This window comes from Eschrichtius robustus, chromosome 20, assembly GCF_028021215.1.
Source record: "Eschrichtius robustus isolate mEscRob2 chromosome 20, mEscRob2.pri, whole genome shotgun sequence".
NCBI classification, from domain to species: domain Eukaryota; kingdom Metazoa; phylum Chordata; class Mammalia; order Artiodactyla; family Eschrichtiidae; genus Eschrichtius; species Eschrichtius robustus.
Window position 1 is genome coordinate 52,597,038 of NC_090843.1, and position 18,499 is coordinate 52,615,536.

The 18,499-nt window shown below is 51.9% G+C and overlaps 1 protein-coding gene across 2 annotated transcripts in view; it reads left to right on the forward strand.

Moving 5' to 3' along the window:
- The window catches only part of ABR (ABR activator of RhoGEF and GTPase), a 178,847-nt gene that overhangs the window by 77,113 nt on the left and 83,235 nt on the right, over positions 1 to 18,499 (forward strand). For both annotated transcript variants that reach the window (XM_068531713.1, XM_068531714.1), the window contains exon 2: positions 7,093 to 7,277. In XM_068531713.1, coding sequence (XP_068387814.1) covers positions 7,093 to 7,277 — 185 coding nt within the window. The remainder of the gene's footprint in view (positions 1 to 7,092; positions 7,278 to 18,499) is intronic.

An 18,499-nucleotide genomic window follows, 5' to 3' on the forward strand; every position in this document is an offset into this window, starting at 1 on the left:
GTCGACAACGATGTGGCTGGCAAGATCCCACTGCAGGAAATGGTCCAGATCAACCGTCTTCCCTGGGTCCTACCTAACTCTTAGCTCAGCTCACAAGGCCCTTGGTGTGCTGGTCTGTGCCCACTTCTCCAGTGCAATCTGCCCCTCACCCCCCTGCTCACTCAGTGTTCCAGCCAGGCTGGGCTATTTATAGTTCCCTAAGGCACTTTGTGCCTTTGCCAAGCCTCTTCTCATTGCCTGGAACTCTGCTCCTGTCCCCCATCTGCCTGGCAAGCACCCACACATCTCTCAAGATTCGATTAATTATATTAATGATAGCAGCTAAGATTTATTGGGTGCTTACTATGTGCTAAGTGCCTTGCATGCGTTATCCAGCTTAATCCTCGCAGTAGCCCTGTGCACTCCATCTCTTTGTCATCCTCTTTCACGGCCACTGGTTTAACCAATATCCATTTGTAAGTGGCTGCCTTGTACCAGCCACTCCTCTGAGCACAGAGGAGTGGGATGTGATTCAGCCTGGATTGGAACCTAAACTGTGCGACCCCAGGGTCCTTGCTCTTAGCCGCAGTGATAAACCACCTTCCTTGGAGTATCACCCAAGCCCATCCAGCCATCCTCTCACCCATACTGTTTCCTGCTCCCTCCTCTTTGCCTTGCCTGTGAGGTACTTCTGTCATAGCATCTAGGATGTTTTCATGCTTATTGGACTGCCTTCCTCTACTGGGCTGTAAGGAGTTCAGTTAGGAATGTGTTCATTTTAAGTGGCAGAAAATCCAACATATAGGGGCTTATAGTTCCCATTTAGCAAGAAATGAGGTAGGCTGTTTCTAGCGTGGCTCAGTAGCTCAGGAACATCAGGGAAATGTCTGCGTTCTTTCTTGATCATTTCCTCAAGGCAGCAACATGGCCACTGTAGCTCTGGTTATCACATCTGAGTTCAAGGTATAAAGTCCTTTTTTAATTATCAGAGCAAAGGCCTTGCCGGAGGTCTACACTTACATCTCCTTGACCAAAAACTAAGTCAAATGGCCAATCCTAGTTGTAAGAGAGGCAGAGGAAGTGGGTATTTTGCCAGAGACTGGGTTCATTGCCACCTCATATAAAACCAGCATAAGGTAAGCAGGGAAGGAGAGAAGATAGATATTGAGTAGGAGACAAGCAGCGTCTGCTAGTAACCTAGAGAGCAGAGATCATGTATTAATTGCTCCCAAATTCTCAGAATCTGAATGCTTTAGAATTATTTTGTATTGTTGCCTTGCAGACAACATACAGACATATGCACATACAGACATTTTTTTCAAACATAATATACTGTACATACCATTATTAATTTCTTTTGCACTTAATAAGATGATGTAAATCATCCAGATAATTTTTAATGACTACATAGTAGTCCATCTTGGAGAAGTACCATAATTTACCCAAGTCCCTATAATTAATCATTCAGCTTGTTTTTAATATTTCACAATCATAAACAGCCCTGTGATGAATAACCTTGTAACTTTATTTTTATGTACATTTATAATTAATTTCTTAGGACACAGTCTTAGAGTATGCTGGGTTAAAAGCTGTACCAACTGTTAAAGCTTTTGATACCAAGTTGACCCCAGAAAAGTTGTGCCAGTTCTACATACCCTCCAAGAGATTCTGAGATTGCCTGTTCTCTTACAAGCTTGGGTATTTTCCTTGCTGATTTGATAGGAAAATTGCAAAAGAGAGGTTTGCATTTTCTTTGATTACAGGTGAAGTTAACATTTAACATATATATGTTATATATATATGTATATATATATATATATATATATATATATATATATACACACACATTGGGCAATTCTCTTTTTAATTTTCTATTCATTTCTCTAACTCATTTAGAAAGTTGAGGTATTTGTCTTTTTCTCATTGGATTGCAAAAGTGCTTTATATATTCAGGAGGCAAGGAGGTTCATAGGAGAAGGGTGGAACTGAGCTGGATTTGAAAGCTAAATAGGACTTCGCTGGGTGGTCAAAGGGTGAGGAGAGTGTTCTAGGTATAGGAACAGCATGTGCAAAGGTCCAGAGGTGGGAAACTGTGTGTTTGGGGACTGTGTTAATTTCATAGGGCTGCCATTAAAAAAAATCATCGCAGGGAGGCTCAAGAGGGAGGGGATATGGGGATATATGTATACATATAGCTGATTCACTTTGTTGTACAGCAGAAACTAACACAACATTGTAAAGCAATTATATACTCCAATAAAGATATTTTTAAAAATCAAAGTAAAAATAAAACATCATCACGGGGACTTCTCTGGTGGTCCGGTGGTTAAGACTGCGTGCTTCCACTGCAGAGGGCATGGGTTCGATCCCTGGTCAGGGAACTAAGATTCCAGAAGCTGCGTGGCCAAAAAAACCCCCAAAATTTATTTTCTCACAGTCTGGAGGCCAGAGTCCAAAATCAAGGTGCCGGCAGGGCCATGCTCCCTGCCAAGGCGCTAGGGGGAGAATCCTTGCATTGCCTCTTGCAACTTCTGGTGGCTCCAGACATTCCTTGGCTTTTGGCCAGATAACTCAGATCTCTGCCTCCATCTTCACATGGCCTTCTTCTGTGTGTCTGTGTCTTCTCCCCTTCTGTTTCCTATAAAGACATGTCATCAGATTTGGGTCCCACTCAATTAAAGTAGGATCATCTCATCTAGAGATCCTCAACTTAATTACATCCACAAGGACCTTTTTCCTAAATAAGGTCACATTTATGGGTACCAAGGTTAGGATTTGGACATATATATTTGGGGGCTACTATTCAGACCCTTTCAGGGACCTACCTAGAAGATGTCTGATATTACAAGGCAGCAGAATACGATTCTGTAAAGGAAGAGTCAGGTGCTGACTATGAAAGGCCTTGAGCCAGGGAGTTTGAAGTGAATGGGGAACTGTTGAATTTTGAACAGTGGGGAAACGCGATCAGATTTGCAGTCTGGCAGTCACGGGGAGAGAGTGTTGGAATTGTCCTTGTAAGAGTTGGTGAGGGTGGGAAGGTGGATGGGGAGTGGGGATATTTCAGGGTGTAGGAGATGAGCAGGAAGAGGGAGGAATCTGGCATGACTCCTAGGTTTCCAACTTGAGTGATCTGGCAGATTAACTTCAGGAAAAGCTTGGGTTTGAAGTTCCTGGGGGTGGAGTTGTCCAGGAAACAATCAAAGAGATGGGTCTGCAGCCCAGACCTCTCCCTAGAATATAAATAAAATTTGGGAGAGGGAGTAAAGTAGAGGTGACAGAAACCCGGAGAACACCAATTTTTCCCCGTCATTTTATTATGAAAAATTTCAAACATACCGAAAAGTTTAAAGAATTGTATAGTGAACAGCCATGTACCCACCATCTGGAGTCTGTAATTATCATTTTTCTCCACTTGCTTTATCACACATCTGGCCACCCCTCTGAATATCATCAACCCATCTTGTTTTTTATGTACGTCAGAGTAAGTTGCAGACATCAGTACATTTCACTTCGACACTTAAACATGCATGTCATTAACTAGAGTTAAATATTTAGTGAAATGCACAAATCTTTGATGCACTGTACTATTTGATGAAGTCAATGAACACATCCGCCTGTGTACCCCAAATCCCTGTCAAGATACAGAACATTTCCATCACCCTAGAAAATTCCCTGTGCTCCTTACAGTCAACTCCTGTCCCTACCTGACCCCCAGAAGCAACCACAATTTTCATTTTTTTTCCAAGAGTAAATTAAATTTGTCTGTTCTAGAACTTCATATAAATGGAGCCATACAGGATGTGTTCTTTTGTGTCTGGCTTCTTTCACTTAGCATAATGCCTGTAAGAGTCATTTCTGTGTGTCTCAGTATTTTGTCCCTTTTATTGCTGAGCAGTATTCTATTGTAAGGATGTATAGGGAATACCAATTTTTAAGGGGTGGGCAGGGAAAGAGGATTCCACCAAGGAGACTAGAAGGAACAGTGAAGACCGTAGGAAAAGCACCCAGATAGAATGTCAAGGAAAACCATCTGGATCAGTTATAATTAGGTTTGACTGCATATAACATAAAAACTAAATAACAGTGACTTAAATAACATAGGCATTTTTCTTCTCTCATGTAAAAGAAGTCCAGAGGTAGACATTCCTGGGGTGGTATGTTGGCTCACTGTGCCATCACGGGCCCAGGCTCCTAGCTTTGTGCTCAGCTATATTCAGCACTGGCTTCTATCCTCAAGGTCCCCTCATGGCTCAGTATGGCTGCTGGAGCTCCAGCTCTCCTATCTGCTTTCCAAACTGGCAACAGAAGGAGGAAGCATGGAGAGAGGGAAAAAATACCTTCCAGCGAAAACAATCTCAGCAACTTTCTTCAAAGTTCCACACATATCCACTCAACATCTCATTGGCCAGAACTTCATCACATGGCCCACACCACTAGGAAAAGTAGCCTTTTAGCTAGCCACGGAGCACACTGCCACTCCAAAGATAGTGAGATTTCTGTTACTAGGAGGGGAAATGGATATTGGCTGTCAGCAGCCTCCTCTGCCTTTTCTCTTTTGACACCTGGTGGCCAAGCCATGGTCCACGCAGCCTTCCTGTCTGTGGACCTACACAGACTGAAGGCTGTGCTTGGCAGATTCCCACCCTCCTGAGTCCCATGGGCTCCTTCTTTCTCAAAGGGTTGGTTTCTCTGTCTTTTCTGTATCCCTTTTCCTGGTAGGATTCTCCGGGGTCTCTGGCTGGTTTCCTGGGCTGTCAGGGTCTCCAGGAGGTTGGAATGAAAGGGACAGTATCCAGGAACATTTGCAGAGAGCTCTGAGGGCACTCTCCTCCACGCCCGGGCGCCCCGCTGTTGTGGCTGGCACCCCTCTCTCCCCTCCTTGGTCAGCCTCCCCTGACGAGGGCTGTAGAAGGACATTTCCCTAGAAGATTAGTGAGATTCAGAGGGGGAAAGATGGCATTTGGAGACAGACTTGGATTCAGATCCTTTCTGTGCAAATCTCTCTGAGACTCAGTGACTCTGTCTGTGAACTGGGGATCGTGAGAGCAGCCTCCCCGATGTGGCTAGGTTGAGATGTGGGTCCAGGGGCACCACTCTGATAAGGATGAATTGGGCACACGTGGCGGAAGGCTGGCAGAGACCTTCCCGCCCTGTTGTGACCCAGGCAGCTGCAGACTGTGCGGTAGAGTCAAGCCTCACCGCTTTCCCTGTGGTCCCTTCTACCCTTGCCCTTGGGAAATATCTTGAGAGTTGAAGGCTCTGGTCCTGTGACCCCTGGGAATTGGTCAGTGTACAGGAGAATCAGCGGGGCCTGCTGGAATCTGAACGGATGGCCAGGCCAGTGTTCACCACACCTCACACCCCCCGCTTGACTCCAGGCACTAACAGGGCAGCCTGGAGCCTCCTGGAGGAGAGACCGCAGGTTACCGTGGTGTTTCATTCCCTCCTTGTGCTTCTCCAAAGGGAGTAGGTCTCACCAAACAGCCGGGCTCCCTCACAGTGCCAGACTGGGGCAGCCCGGATGCTGTGGCTCCTCTTCCTCCCTCCCGCCCCCTGGAAATAGCAGAGTCGGCTCACCCCCACCTGCTCCTGAGACAGAAGCCCTGTGTCCTCCCGGCAGTGGGTCCTGTTTCCCCCGTGCCTGGCACACACACATCCCAGTGTCTGGATTGCTAGGTCCTGTGGTTCTTCACGTGCACGCCTGTCCTGGGGAAAAAAATAATAGCTCACGTCCCTGACAGCTTAATGGGCCGTCAGCACAGGACTGGAGAGGAAGTCGGCAGGAACAGGTGCAGCGAGGCTGGGGGGCGCTCTCGGCTGCCAAAGGGGCAGATTGGACTGAGTGTGGCCGTGGCCGGGCGCCCTGGTGACCCGTTGACACCATTCTCAGGCTGCCGGCTGCCCCGGGGGCTGGTGTGTTGTGACAGAGGAGGAGGAGCCAGGGCCCCGCTGAGAACTTGGCTCAAGCCTCAGACCTGAGAGGGACAGTGCATTCCTCTGCCCATTCACTCACTCCACACACGTTCCCAAGATCCTGACCCACGTGGGCCGTGGCTGCTGGGCACACAGCGATGGCTGTCACCCAGTTCCGCGCCAGGCGCTCAGGGACGAATGGGCAGGATCGCTGGGGGCACTAGAGGGCCACGCACTGTAGTTCTGAGCTGGGACGCCAGGGGGGACACTGTGGAGGAAGTGATATCTGAGCAGATGATGGGACAGACCCAGCCAGGGGTGGAGGTGGGGGAGGGTCCCTCACACAGCTGTAGGAGAGACCCCCACTGGTGGGGTGTGATGGGGGCCTTTCTGAGATGCTGCCTTGCGCCCGCATGGACCCGGCCTGCTGTCCAGGGAGGGGGTGTCTGGGCGGGGGCTCTGGCCCCTGAGTGGTGCTGGCAGCGCCGACGGGGTTAACAGCAGCTTGACTTCCCTGTTTCTTCCCTCCTTTTCCCAAGGAATCCTACATTGAAATTACAGAAGTAAGTGCCGGCTTTTGAGAAGTCTGCTGTGCAACCGCGTCCCTGCCAGGCCCGGGCTGCCTTCTGGCCCATGCTCTGCCAGCCTTGGGCTCTGACCTGTGCGGAGCCTTGTTCGAGGGGTGAGGGCTGCCTCGGGTGCCGTTCCTCAGCCCCCACCCCGAACCCTGCTCTGCCCCCCCATCCAGGGATGGGGCTCAGTGTACAAATGGTACCCAAAGAGGAGGAGCTCAGGAAGTGACATCGCTCGGGCCCGCCCGCACCTCCTTGTTCCCTATAAAAAGCAAAATGGTGACTCAGAGAGGAGAGTTGGAAGCGTCCTGCCTCCTGCTCCCACTGTTAATTTTTAGACTCGGAATTAGGCAGGAGGCAAAGGAAACAGCAGCTCGAAATACGCGACTGACATGCTATTAAGCGGGTGGCAACTGCGGAGCCGCACCCCCTCGACTCCCAGCGGCCCCTGAACCGCAGCTCCTGGTGCCTGCTGGCGCTCCGGGACGCGCAGCCCTGCCCGGGCTGGGCGTGGATGGTGCGGCCCGGGGCATGGCAGCCGGGGACCGCCGCTGGCGCCCACTGCGCTACCAATCCCTGGCAGCCCTCGTGGAGGACTCTCAGTGGCCTTTCTTGTTCCTTGTCTCAGACTTCAGCTACGGGGCAGACGACTACGACGGAGAGGGGAATGAAGAGCAGAAGGGGCCCCCGGAGGGCTCGGAGACCATGCCATACATCGATGAGTCGCCCACCATGTCGCCCCAGCTCAGTGCCCGGAACCAGGGCGGCGGGGACAGCATCTCCCCCACCCCACCAGAGGGGCTGGCACCTGGGGTAGGTACACCTGCTTTTCCTTCCAGGTTTGGGAAGAGGGGGCTTTTGGGGAGGCGTGTAGGCAGGCATGGGTGTCGTGGGCCAGGCTCTGCTTGGGGCGCTACTGGGGTGCAGGACTCGGGAAATCTGGGCTTGCTCTTGGTGCCCTCATCATCTCATTCCGGTCCTGGGCCTCTCAGAGTAGCACCCCCCCCGCCCCCCCGCTGCTCTTTCTGCCACTGCTGCACCTACCCCTGCCTCTTCTACCAGCCATCTGCTCCCCCTGCCTCCTGGACACCTCACTTCCTCTTTCAGCTTTCTCTCTCAGCTCTCCTCTAGCAGGATGGGGCCTTGCGGAGGGAACAGGCTCTCCTCTCTGGGCCCGGGCTGGGCAGTGGCTGCATATGTGAGTTGTGGGCTATAAATGCACAGGTGCCGGCTCAGCAAACCAAGGCTGGCCTCGGTGCCGGCAGTGGGGGGAGTGAGCAGCTTCTGTAGCATTCCCTGAGGACCAAGGGCCCCGTCCAGCCCTCCTCTGTTGACTCTGGAAGGGAATGAGCCGTAATGGTGTCCACCTCTCCTCTTGTCCACCGATGAGAGCTCGGCTCCAAAGAGAAGCATTTTACAAGCAATACTGAGGATGTACTCTGAGACAGGCGGAGGGGTAGAGATGCGAGGAGGTTTGCAATCCTTGTAATTAATGCTGTTCCTGGGCCCAGAGACCAGCTCTGTCCGTGCTCAGTTTGTGCGAGTGTGTCTGAGACACAAGAGCAAGTGAGACAGAGGGATTCCTGGGGGCTATTTTTCAGAAATTGGGAAGAATCAAAGAATCAAATTTCTCCTTTGGCGGGGGGCGGGGGGGGGCTTGGATTGCTTGGTCCTGCTTGGTAGGGGGCTTGTCCAGGTGTGTTTTGTAGGGGGATCCCCTTTCTTCCCTCTAATACCCTCGAGGAGCAGTCACTGAGTTGCTGCAAGATACTTGTTTCCCTCCTGCAGGGCCCAGCACACCCCCACTCCAGCCAGGGGGCTGCCTGGACCCTACCATTTCTTGCGAACCCCCTGCTTCCTTCCCTCCCAGCCTCCTTGTCCACCCTCCACCCCTGCGTAGAGCTCTCACCCCCTCTTCACACAGCAGGGTGGCTGTTATAGCCTTTGGCAACAAGGGCCTTGGCAACCGGCTTCCCACTTGGGAGAAGCCACATTGTTGCCATGGCAACAGAGGCCTAGGCAGAGCTTATCAGCTGCCAGGCAGTGCAAGTTTGGGAAGGGATGGTGGGGGCAGGTGGGAGGTGGAAGTGATGGGCAAGGGCGTTGATCAGGTTCAGGCCCCCCACAGCTGACATTCTGGGGTATTGTCCTGTCGTCCTAAGGAAGGGTGGCAGGTGAGAGACAGCCATCTTGGACCTGCGGGGCAGGATTCTTGCTACTGATGGAGGAGAGGGTGCTCTGGGACCTGAACTGACTCTAACCAGGGGAAGCAAAGTGACAGCTCTTGCTTCCCATCTCTGCCTTTAGGTCTCTGACCACAACAGGGCTTAGAGACATCCCCCTCCCATCCCGGAGACTCAGCTATTACCCCTGTGAGCTGCTGCAGAAAGATTCACCAGGAATCCTGGCTGAGAGTTGAGAACGTGTGGCCAGATTAGAGCCACTTGCTGAAGAGAAAAGCCATTTATTTCCCTTTCTCCTCTCTGCCTTCCTCCTTGCTTCCTGTCCTGTCTCCTTCCCTTGTCACATGACCACCTTGCTGGAGTGCTTGTCCATCTACTTTCAGATTCCCTGGTGAAAGGTACTCAGGTGCTTTCTCTAGTGAAACGGGTCACAGGCATAACAGGGAGATGCCCCCACCTGGAGCTCTGAGGCTTCAGGGCAAGGACTTCCTTTACTACGATGCTGCCCATTTTGCTTGGCGACTCACAAGGGAAGAGCTTGGTTTGAGGACTTTGAAATCCAAGAGGTGCTACAGTGACAACTGGCCAAAGTGCTTGGGAACCCCAGGATTAATTTTTGCACCATTGGCTAGAAATTATACAAGGTAGGGGTGGGGAGCGTTAATCCAGCTTGGGGATCCTAGCAAAGATTCCAGCCCAGTGTACCCCCTGCCTGCCTTTCCCTCCTGAGTTGCATTTCTGCCCTCTCTGCTGTGTCACTGGCCCCATCTAGTGGACTCAGCAAGTATTGCTGTGTACATTGGGGTGCTGGAGAGAGTTGACACACCTCTTCTGAGTACTTGGGGGCTGTTTCAGTTTAAAAAAAAAAAAAAAAAAGAAAGAAAAAGAAAGCCAAGGTTTCTGTTACTTGGCTCTGCTCATTTGACCAGGCAGGTCCCCTCCCTGCCAGGCTTCCTGTTGGGGCGTTGGGAACCAAGGGGACTTTTGGACCAAATCAGATGATTGTTCTAGATATTCAGATATCTGGCCTCTGGCAGCCGGACATTCCACACCCAAATGTGCATGCAACTTGTTCCTGGAAGCCCAAGGTTTGGTCTTTATATTAGGGTTCTCCAGAGAAACAGAACCATTAGGATACAGAGAGAGAAGGATTGATTTATTATAAGGAATTGGTTCACTAGATTATGGAGGCTGAGAGGTCCCAAGATCTGCAGTCAGCAAGCTGGAGACCCAGGAGAACTGATGGTATAGTTAGTTCCAGTCTGAGTCCAAAGGCTGGAGAATCAGGAGAGTTGATGGTGTAAGCTCTAGTCCGTATTGAGTCCAAAGGCAGGAGAAGACCTATGTCCCAGCTCAAAGACAGGCAGAGAGAGTGAATTCTCCCTTATTTCGCCTTTTTGTTCTATCCAGACCTTCAACTGATTAGATGAGGCCCACCCACACTGGGAAAGCAACCTGCTTTACTCAGTCAACTGATTCAAGTGTTAATCTCATCCAGAAACACCCTCACAGACACACCCAGAATAATGGGTGGCCAAACGTCTAGGTATCTGTGGCCTTGTCAGGTTGATGCATAAAACTAGCCCTCACGGTCTTACTCTCCCAGCAGCTCAGAGAATGGAAGGGACATGAGCTTTGCATAGATGAACATGTGCTGCTCTCTAGCTGTGGGACTCTGGATCAGTGTCATAACCCCTCTGAGCCTCAGTTTCCTCATCTCTAAATAGGACTAACCACCTGAAGGGTTGCTGAGAGGACGGACTGAGATAGCTCAGGTGAGGCCTGCAGCGCTGGGCCTGGCTCACTGTGGGTCCTCGGTCCTTGGCGCCCAGGGCCCACGAGACTCTCCTCACCAGCCTTTAGAGGGGTGGGGAGCCCAGAGCACTGCGAGGACCAGGTCTAATGAATATTTGCTGGACGACAACTGAATCTGCTTTTGCAACCTCCTTCCTGGGGTCAGATCTGTCCTCCCAGGTGTGGTAGCCCAGATGAAACCGGGTCTCCGGTGTTGCAGGACAAATGCTCTTCACTCCCCAGAACGCCCTGCAGCCTCACTCTGCTCTCGCCTTAGATGTGCCCCAGTGTGCAGCCCAGCGAGGTATCAGGGTGAAAGCTGAAGCCCCGCCCTGCAGACCCTCACTCTCCCCAAGCCCAGGCTGAGTACAGCTCCCTCCGGTGGCTCAGTTCAGCAGAGAGGGCCTGCTTTCACCCTGGGAAGGACGGGCGGGACTCTCCATCTCACTGACAAGCGGGGCACACGTTCCCCTGCCAGGACCGTGGTCATTCAGAAAAGCGTGTGCCCCACAAGCCATGGACTTGTCTGACTCCCCTCTTGGGAGGCGCCGTGAAAAGGGGCCACAAGGCAGAGAGAAGATCTGGTTGTTGTCTCAGTGCCACCACTTTCTAGCTGCGTGACCTGAGGGATTTCACTCATCTGAGCTCCAGTTTGCTCATCTGTAAAGTGAAGACACTGAGAATTTCCTCCCTCCTGACCTCACACAGCTGTCGGGAGGCTTCTGTGAGATGGTGCCAGGCAGGTGCTTTATAAATTGTAAAGTCTGTACATGTTAGTACTGCACTAACTGCTGAATTGAGGAGTTTAGTCTCCAGACGGCAGGATAATTTAAAGATAGGTGGGGGGAGTTGAGATGATCACCACTGTCAACCTTCTCATCTTCCCCCCTTCCCCCGCACAACCCCCCCTTCCTCACAGCTACTTAGACTCGCCCTGAGCCTTTTACATGGGGAGCCAGAGATATACTTAAACTTGGTCTTTCTTTTATTCTTTTCTTGTTTTTCTTTTGGCCGCGCCTGCATGTGGGATCTTAGTTCCCTGACCAGGGATTGAACCCGTGCCTCCTGCATTGGAAGAGCGGAGTCTTAACCACTGGACTGCCAGGAAATCCCTAAACTTGGGTCTTTCTGACGCTGGAGTCTGTGTGGTGCTCCCAGGTCCCCTCAGACACCACCTCCCTTGTGAAGGTTTTCCAGCCCATGGCTGAGCCCTCCTCTGTCTGGGGACCGTGCACAGTTACTCGTGGGGCACGTCTGCCCTGCGAGATCCGGAGCCCTGATCCCCAATCATCTCTGGGACCCCCATCAGCAGCTCCCGGGCACCTAGGGATATTCACCCGGTGTTTATGGAATTGAATCAAGTAGCACTGGATTGGCCAGGGAGCAGGGAGGGAGGGCAGATACAGTCTCAGGGGATGAAGCTAGGACGAATTGCTGCCCCCTCTTCCCTTCCTGGTCCCTTCTGAAGCCTTGGGGTTTGGGATCTGAGGTTGCAGGACAAGGAAGTCGCTTCTAGGTGAAAGGAGAAGCCACGTGGCGAGCCGGGAACATCTGAGGTGGCGTCCCAGTCTGCTCTCTTTGGACGGCGTTCGAGGCCTGGGTTGGGTGGGTTGGCGGCTGCCCTTTATCCTTACGCCTCTCAGGAGTTTCCAGCTGCAGGTAAAACCAGAGACATCTCTCCTCAGGTTGCCGACCTCCTGCCTCAGCAGCCTGGCTCCCCACTGCCCCCTTTCTGAATCTTTGGTCCCCACTCCAAAGAGGAGGAGCTTGCCTGGCTCCCCCTACGTGCCAGGTACTGTGCCAGGTGCCCACGGGCTTCATCGCCACCTATCCCTGCAACCACTGGGAGAGCCCCCCATTTTGTAGATGAAGAAGCTATGGCTCAGGGGGTTCCTTGGCTTGTGTGAGTTGAGGGGGATGTAAATAGGAAGTAGGGAGACGGTGCCCTGGTTGTGGTCCTCAGCCCCTCCGTGGCTGGTGCTCCCTGGCCTCTCTGGCCCATCGCCCCCCCTTTCACACATGGCTGGGATCTGGGCTTCCCTGGCTGGCCACACCCAGCCGACCTGGAGCATCCCTGTAATGCTCACAGCCTGTCTGGGATCGCCCTCTCCCCGCTACTGTGCTGTGCGTTTCACATCGGCCAGTAAGGCGACTTCCAGAGCAACGTGTATTCGGTGAAGGTTTGCTCATCTCCTGCAGGTCCCAGGGACGGTGGATAGGAGAGTGAACCAGACCCATTCTCTGTCCTTGAGGCTCGGGAGTCTCTGGGGGTGGGGCAGGGAGGCCAACCGACCCGCCTAATCACACCAGGAGGTGTGAAATTGCCCCTGAGAACGCCTTCAGTTTGAGACGTTTGGCCACACAGGTGAGCCGCCAGGGGGCAGAGGCTGGATGGCCCCCTGGGCTCTGGGTTCTGCCAGGGTGCAGAAGGGCAGGGAGTATCCCAGCAGCAGGCTGGCTCTTACCCAGACTCTCTTTTCCATCCTCCTCACCTAGTTCCTCCACTAGTGGGTGCTAGCACTTTCTTTCCACGATGATACTCTGATGATGCTCTTGTGGACCTTCCTCCCACAGGGTTATGGGCTGGTTGCTTCTATCTGGAAAGCCACACAGACCCCCCCCCCCCAACCCTCCTGCCTGTGTGGCAGAAAGAAGAGAAAGAAGAGAAACGCTTCCATAGCACTTACTAAATGCCGGGCACTGTTGTAGCACTTTATAAATACTAACTCATTTAGTCCTCACCACACCTTGGGAAGTAAGCACCATTACTGCCCCATTTTACAGATGTGAAAACTAAGGTGCAAAGAGGTGACATAACCCACCTGAGGTCCCACAGCTGGTCAGTGGTGGGGGCTCACCACCGCTGTTCTCTGCCACCTCTCCAGAACAGGAACCTTAGTGCCCTCGCCTTACGTCTTTCTGGCTCTGTGACTTTGGATAACCTGTAGAGTCTTGGTCCCCTCAGCTGTAAATAAGGATAAATACATCCTATCTGGAAGGGCTGCTGGGAGGACCGAGTGACACAGTGACTGTGAAAACGCACAGTCTGCACCACAAGGAGGACCAGCTCCCGAGGTGATAGTTGACTTTGAATCTCTCCTGGGATGTGAACCCGGTTCTCTATGGGCCCCCAGCTCTGGCTGCCCTCGGGCCTTCCCATCCCCACTCTAGTCCTGGCAGAGGTGGCTCAGCTCCCACTGGCATTCCTGCTGGGCAGAGGTGCCTTTGGAGGGTGTCACCGTGGATGACCAGTTTCCTTAGGTACCATCCACCCAACCTGAACCCCTTGATTTATCTTCTTGGGAGACCCTTTGCCTTGCCCTTTAAGCCTCCTGGAGTCATTTCTACTCACTAAGTATTTTCTGAACACCCACTTTATTTATTTATTTTTTAGGCTGCGCCACATGGCTCACAGGATCTCAGTTTCCCAACCAGAGATTGAACCCGGGCCACGGCAGTGAAAGCCCAGAGTCCTAACCACTGGACTACCAGGGAACTCCCTGAGCACCCACTTTTTACAAGAACTTGTTCTGGGTGCTGTGGGGAATTAGCATGAACAGGGGTTGCCCCTCACTCCCCCTACACACACACACACACACACACACACACACACACACACACACACACACAGTCCCTCAATTTCAAGGCTTGAGAGATGTATTAATACAACATCCCAAGGAGGGAGCCACGTAACCTCAGGTGGGGGAATCAAGGAGGGGAGCATGTAGGAGGCAGCCTCAGAGAGTAGGTAGTGTTCTGCCTGGGCACTGGTCAGGAAGGACATTCTACATAAAGGGAGCTGTGTAAGTTCTGGAATGTGGGAAAACCTCTGGAGGTGTGAGAAAAGGAGAATGGTCGAGTGTGGCCGGGCTTTGGGTTCATTGGAAGATGTGGGAGGTGAGGCTGGGAGTGGGCTAAGGCTCCCCCCTCCTGCACTCCCCACACACCACCACCCCTGCCAAAGAAGAGGAGAATAGCTGGTGCCTGCCAAGGGCTCAACATGTGCCAGGCCCTGCCCCATGTGTACTAGTCCTCCCTGCAAACTAGAGTTGGTGCTAGAATTATCCCCATTTTACAGATGAGGAAACTGAGGCCCAGAGAGTTTGAACGACTTGCCCAGGGTCACACAGCTGGCAAGAGGCAGAACGAGGATTCAAATCCATCATCCAGGAGAGTTTTTTTATTTGTTTGTTTTTGTTTTACTATATAAACAGTGTCATGTAGTGGCTTATATCCAACATTTGCTTCATGTAATTGACCTCTATATATGATTTGGAGTAACTTCTGCTATAGCAGAAAAAGGGAAGGCAGAGGGAGGAGGACGGCTATCAAGAAGATGATGAGTCTGATTCCATCTGCAGCTGTGGCTGACTCCACCTGCCCCCGGCACTGGCCCCTGGGGTCAGTTCTCATTGGCCCAGGGTCTGCTGAGCTCCAGAAAGTCTGGAGGTGGGACTTGAGCTCCTGCCAAGGAAGTTGGAAGGGCCAGGGATAGGCAGAGAGGAGGGAGAGGGGGCTCCAAGCCAGGTCAAGGCCTGGAGGTGAGAATGCACCTGGCCCTTTCATGGGACAGCAAACAGCAGAAGTTGTTGTCAACAGTTTGATCAGTTGAGTCATCAGCAAGGGCCCCACTGCCCTTGTTAGGGCTGACTTGGTGGCTTCCTGCTGGGTACAGAGTGAGCAGTGTTTTAGAAAGAGTAATCTGATGTCAGCAGGAGGGATGCACTGAGACACTGTCTGGCCACTCCCTGTAAAATTCTTCAGTGCCTGCCCGTAGCAATGCTGTCAAGGCCGTGCCTGACCTGACCACTTGACCTCTGCCTACCTCTGCAGCCTCATTACAACCCCCCAGCTAGAATGGGAGCTCTGCCATGGAGCTTTGTCAGTTTTGTACCAAAATGTTTGCTCATTGCAAACTGTAGTGCCTAGAACTGCGCCTGGCACATAAGAGATGCCTAATAAGTATTGGTTGAATGGATGAAGCCTTGCCACCCAGCCTGAACTCATTTCATTATGCCTCATGCTGTCCTGTCTGCCCCTGAGTCCCCCTGGCATGGCTAATCCGTGCTCATTTTCAGGTAGGAGTTTTAATGTCACCTCCTCTGGAGAACCTTCTGTGACTCCCCCCCTCTGCTGCATCAGATATGTCTTCTGTCTTGTGCCCCCAGAGCTCACTCTACTTGCCCAATTATAGCACTTATCACACTTCTTTTTTTAATTTCTTTATTAAAAAAAAATAATTTTTATTTTTCCTGATTACATCACTGAAAATTCTAACTTTACAGGAACATATAATTATGGAAAGTGAAAGTCTCCTTAAGTCTCATCCTACAGAGAGAATGTCTGTTAAGAGACATCTTCTTTTTCCATGTGAGATATTACATATATATATATATATATATACACATATATGTAAAAAATACATTTTTCTCTGTGTATATATTATATATATATACACTTTTTTAAAAAATGGGATCATACTATTAATACTGTTATGCAATTTGTTCTGGTTATTTAATAAGTCTTGAACATCTTGCATATCAGTAATTAAAGACCTACCTCATTCTCCTTCATGACTGTATGCAGTGTTTCTTTTAATGGTTGTACCATAATTCACTTAGCCAGTCCCCTTCTGTTAGACATTTGGGCTGTTTCCAGTCTTTCACTGGTATAACCATCATTGCAGTGAACATCTTTGTACAAAGATCTTTGAGTCCCTGTAGAAATGTTTTTGCAGAAAAATTCCTTAAAGTGGAGGTGCTGACTCAGAGGGTGAGAACATATTAAGTCACAATACATATTTCCACGTTATTCTTTCTGGAAGAGTTGTACCTTAGCCCCAGAGTTCTGAGATCGTGCCCTTCCCCTGGCCCTGCCTTGGCTCGCAGTGGTCAGTCTGTCCCTGAGACCATCAGCCCCCACGGAGGTAGACAAAGCGTCCCACTTGTGGCTGTGTTCTGGATGCTAGCACGGCGCCTGGTGCATGGTGGGCAATGAAGAGATACTTGTTGATTGAGTGGGTAAGGGAATGAGGGGATGGAGAATGAGTGTGAGAGAAGGCTGTTGGGTTTGGGGAGAGTAAACTGTTGGTGGCTTGGAAAGCGTGGATTTGGCGGGTGTCTGAAATCTCAGTCCGTGCCCCTTGTTCATGGGGGAGTGGTTCCCGCCCACTTCTCCAAGTTCATCACCTGCCCCTTTTCTGTCCTCCAGCTGTGCTTCCTGGGGTTCCTTACAAAACATTTTCCTCCCTTTGCCTGGAAACCCTTCCCCTTTTTAAGATGCTGCTCAGAGGCCACGCTTCTGTGGAGCTTTACCTCTCAGGCAGGGTTAGTGCCTTTGTCCCGTGTTCCCACCGTGTTGACCAGTGAGAACACTGCCTCATTTGTTGATATGTCCTTCACCCCCTGTGGGTTGAGAGCATGCTAACGGCAAGGCCTGTGTCTCGCAGATCTGTGTATTTGTAATGCCAGGCCTTCTCCGCGTTATGAGTGAACAGATGGATGGACAGGCGAGATCGGAAGTCAAAGTGGAATATTACTGTGGTTAACGTAGGTGTGAGATTCTACAAACCTTGGCTGGGGTGGTGGCTTTGGAAAAGGAAGAGAAGGAAGAACCAAGGGGACTCGGTAAAAGGGATGTGGGGCCTGAGGGAAGGAAGAGTCACAAGATGGCGGCCCCGCCAACAGAAGTGGAGAAGCCAGAAGGGGAAGCTGGTTTAGGGAGGGGGAAGGGTCGTTTGGTCTGGAGATGTGGAGCTGAGGGGCTGCTGATGGGACTTCCAAGTGAGGAGAACCAGCTGACAGCACAGATGTCACACTCCAGCAGAGCAAGATGTTGGAGCTGCAGATGGTGATGGGCTGCCATTGGCCTAGCAGTGAGAAGGGATGAGTTCTCCAAGGATAGAGAGGAGAGGGCTGCAGCCTGGTCCGAATGGGTGAAAAAGAAGGGCCAGCCTGAACCAGAGCGATCACAGGCAGCATCAGCATGGCCACAGAAGCTGAGGGATTTAAGAGCGTCCAGGCTGCAGAGGCTGAGGAGGAGAGAAGGAGGCCTCTGACTTTGGAATAAGGCAGTTTGGAGGCCTTTGGAGCAGCTGCTTCTCTGGAGAGGAGGATCAGGAGCCAGGCGAAAGCAGGCAGAGTTGTAGGGCACGCAGGGAGGAAGCGCATGTCCAGGGCATTGGTAGGGGAAAGGCAGGGAACACCGTTGGGACTTGTGAGTCACTTCCCTCCAGGGGCAGAACTGAGGGCCTCTGAGGGGAGTCTGTGTGCCCAGTGGAGATGGAAGGGCATTCAGATTACTCACTGGAATTTCCAGCCAACCCGGGTGGGGTGGGGTGGAGTGGAGATGCCTTGGATGTTCAGGGAGCAGCTTCTGAGAGGTTTCAGGGTTTGGAAGAAGTGGGTGTCGATCCTGCCGTGCTAGGTAGGGGCATGGGGAATGGAGACAGGGCTACTCTCGGAGACTCCTGAGGGCCCCTCATGTTCCTTTGGGTGGGGGAAGGGACACCGTGCGGGGGGGCCCTTGGACTGTTAGGCCCTTCTCCCGTTACACCTGCTTGTCCGAGCGGAGGGGGCAGCCCATGCCGTGCACTCGGAGCCTGCAGGATGGGAGACAGACTGGCACAGAGCCCCGGGCTGGCACACTTGTGCCCTGGGGAATGCCAGGCCTGGTTGTTCCCAAGCGCTGGGAACAGCCTCACCCGCCCAAACCAAATGAGGAATTGTGGCTGAGAGGGCCCTTCAGATCTACCCTGGCTATTTATAACCCAGCCAGGGCGGGGACAGGGAAGAACCAGGGACTGAGGGAGAGGGCGGGTGTGGGGGGGGGGGTGTGCCTCTGGGGAACCCATCAGCCCTGAGGCCCCAGAGAACCTACCCCAAATCCCTTGGTCTGCATTTCAGCTATAGTGACAGGGAGAAACCTTTTACTGGTGAGGACAGGTTTTCTGCTCTAATAGAATGGCAGGAGCCCCACCTAGAGCTCAGAACTTCCGTGGACTTTTTTGGGGAGTTGGGATAAGGAACCATGTCCATTCCTCTCCTTTTCCCTCCTCGC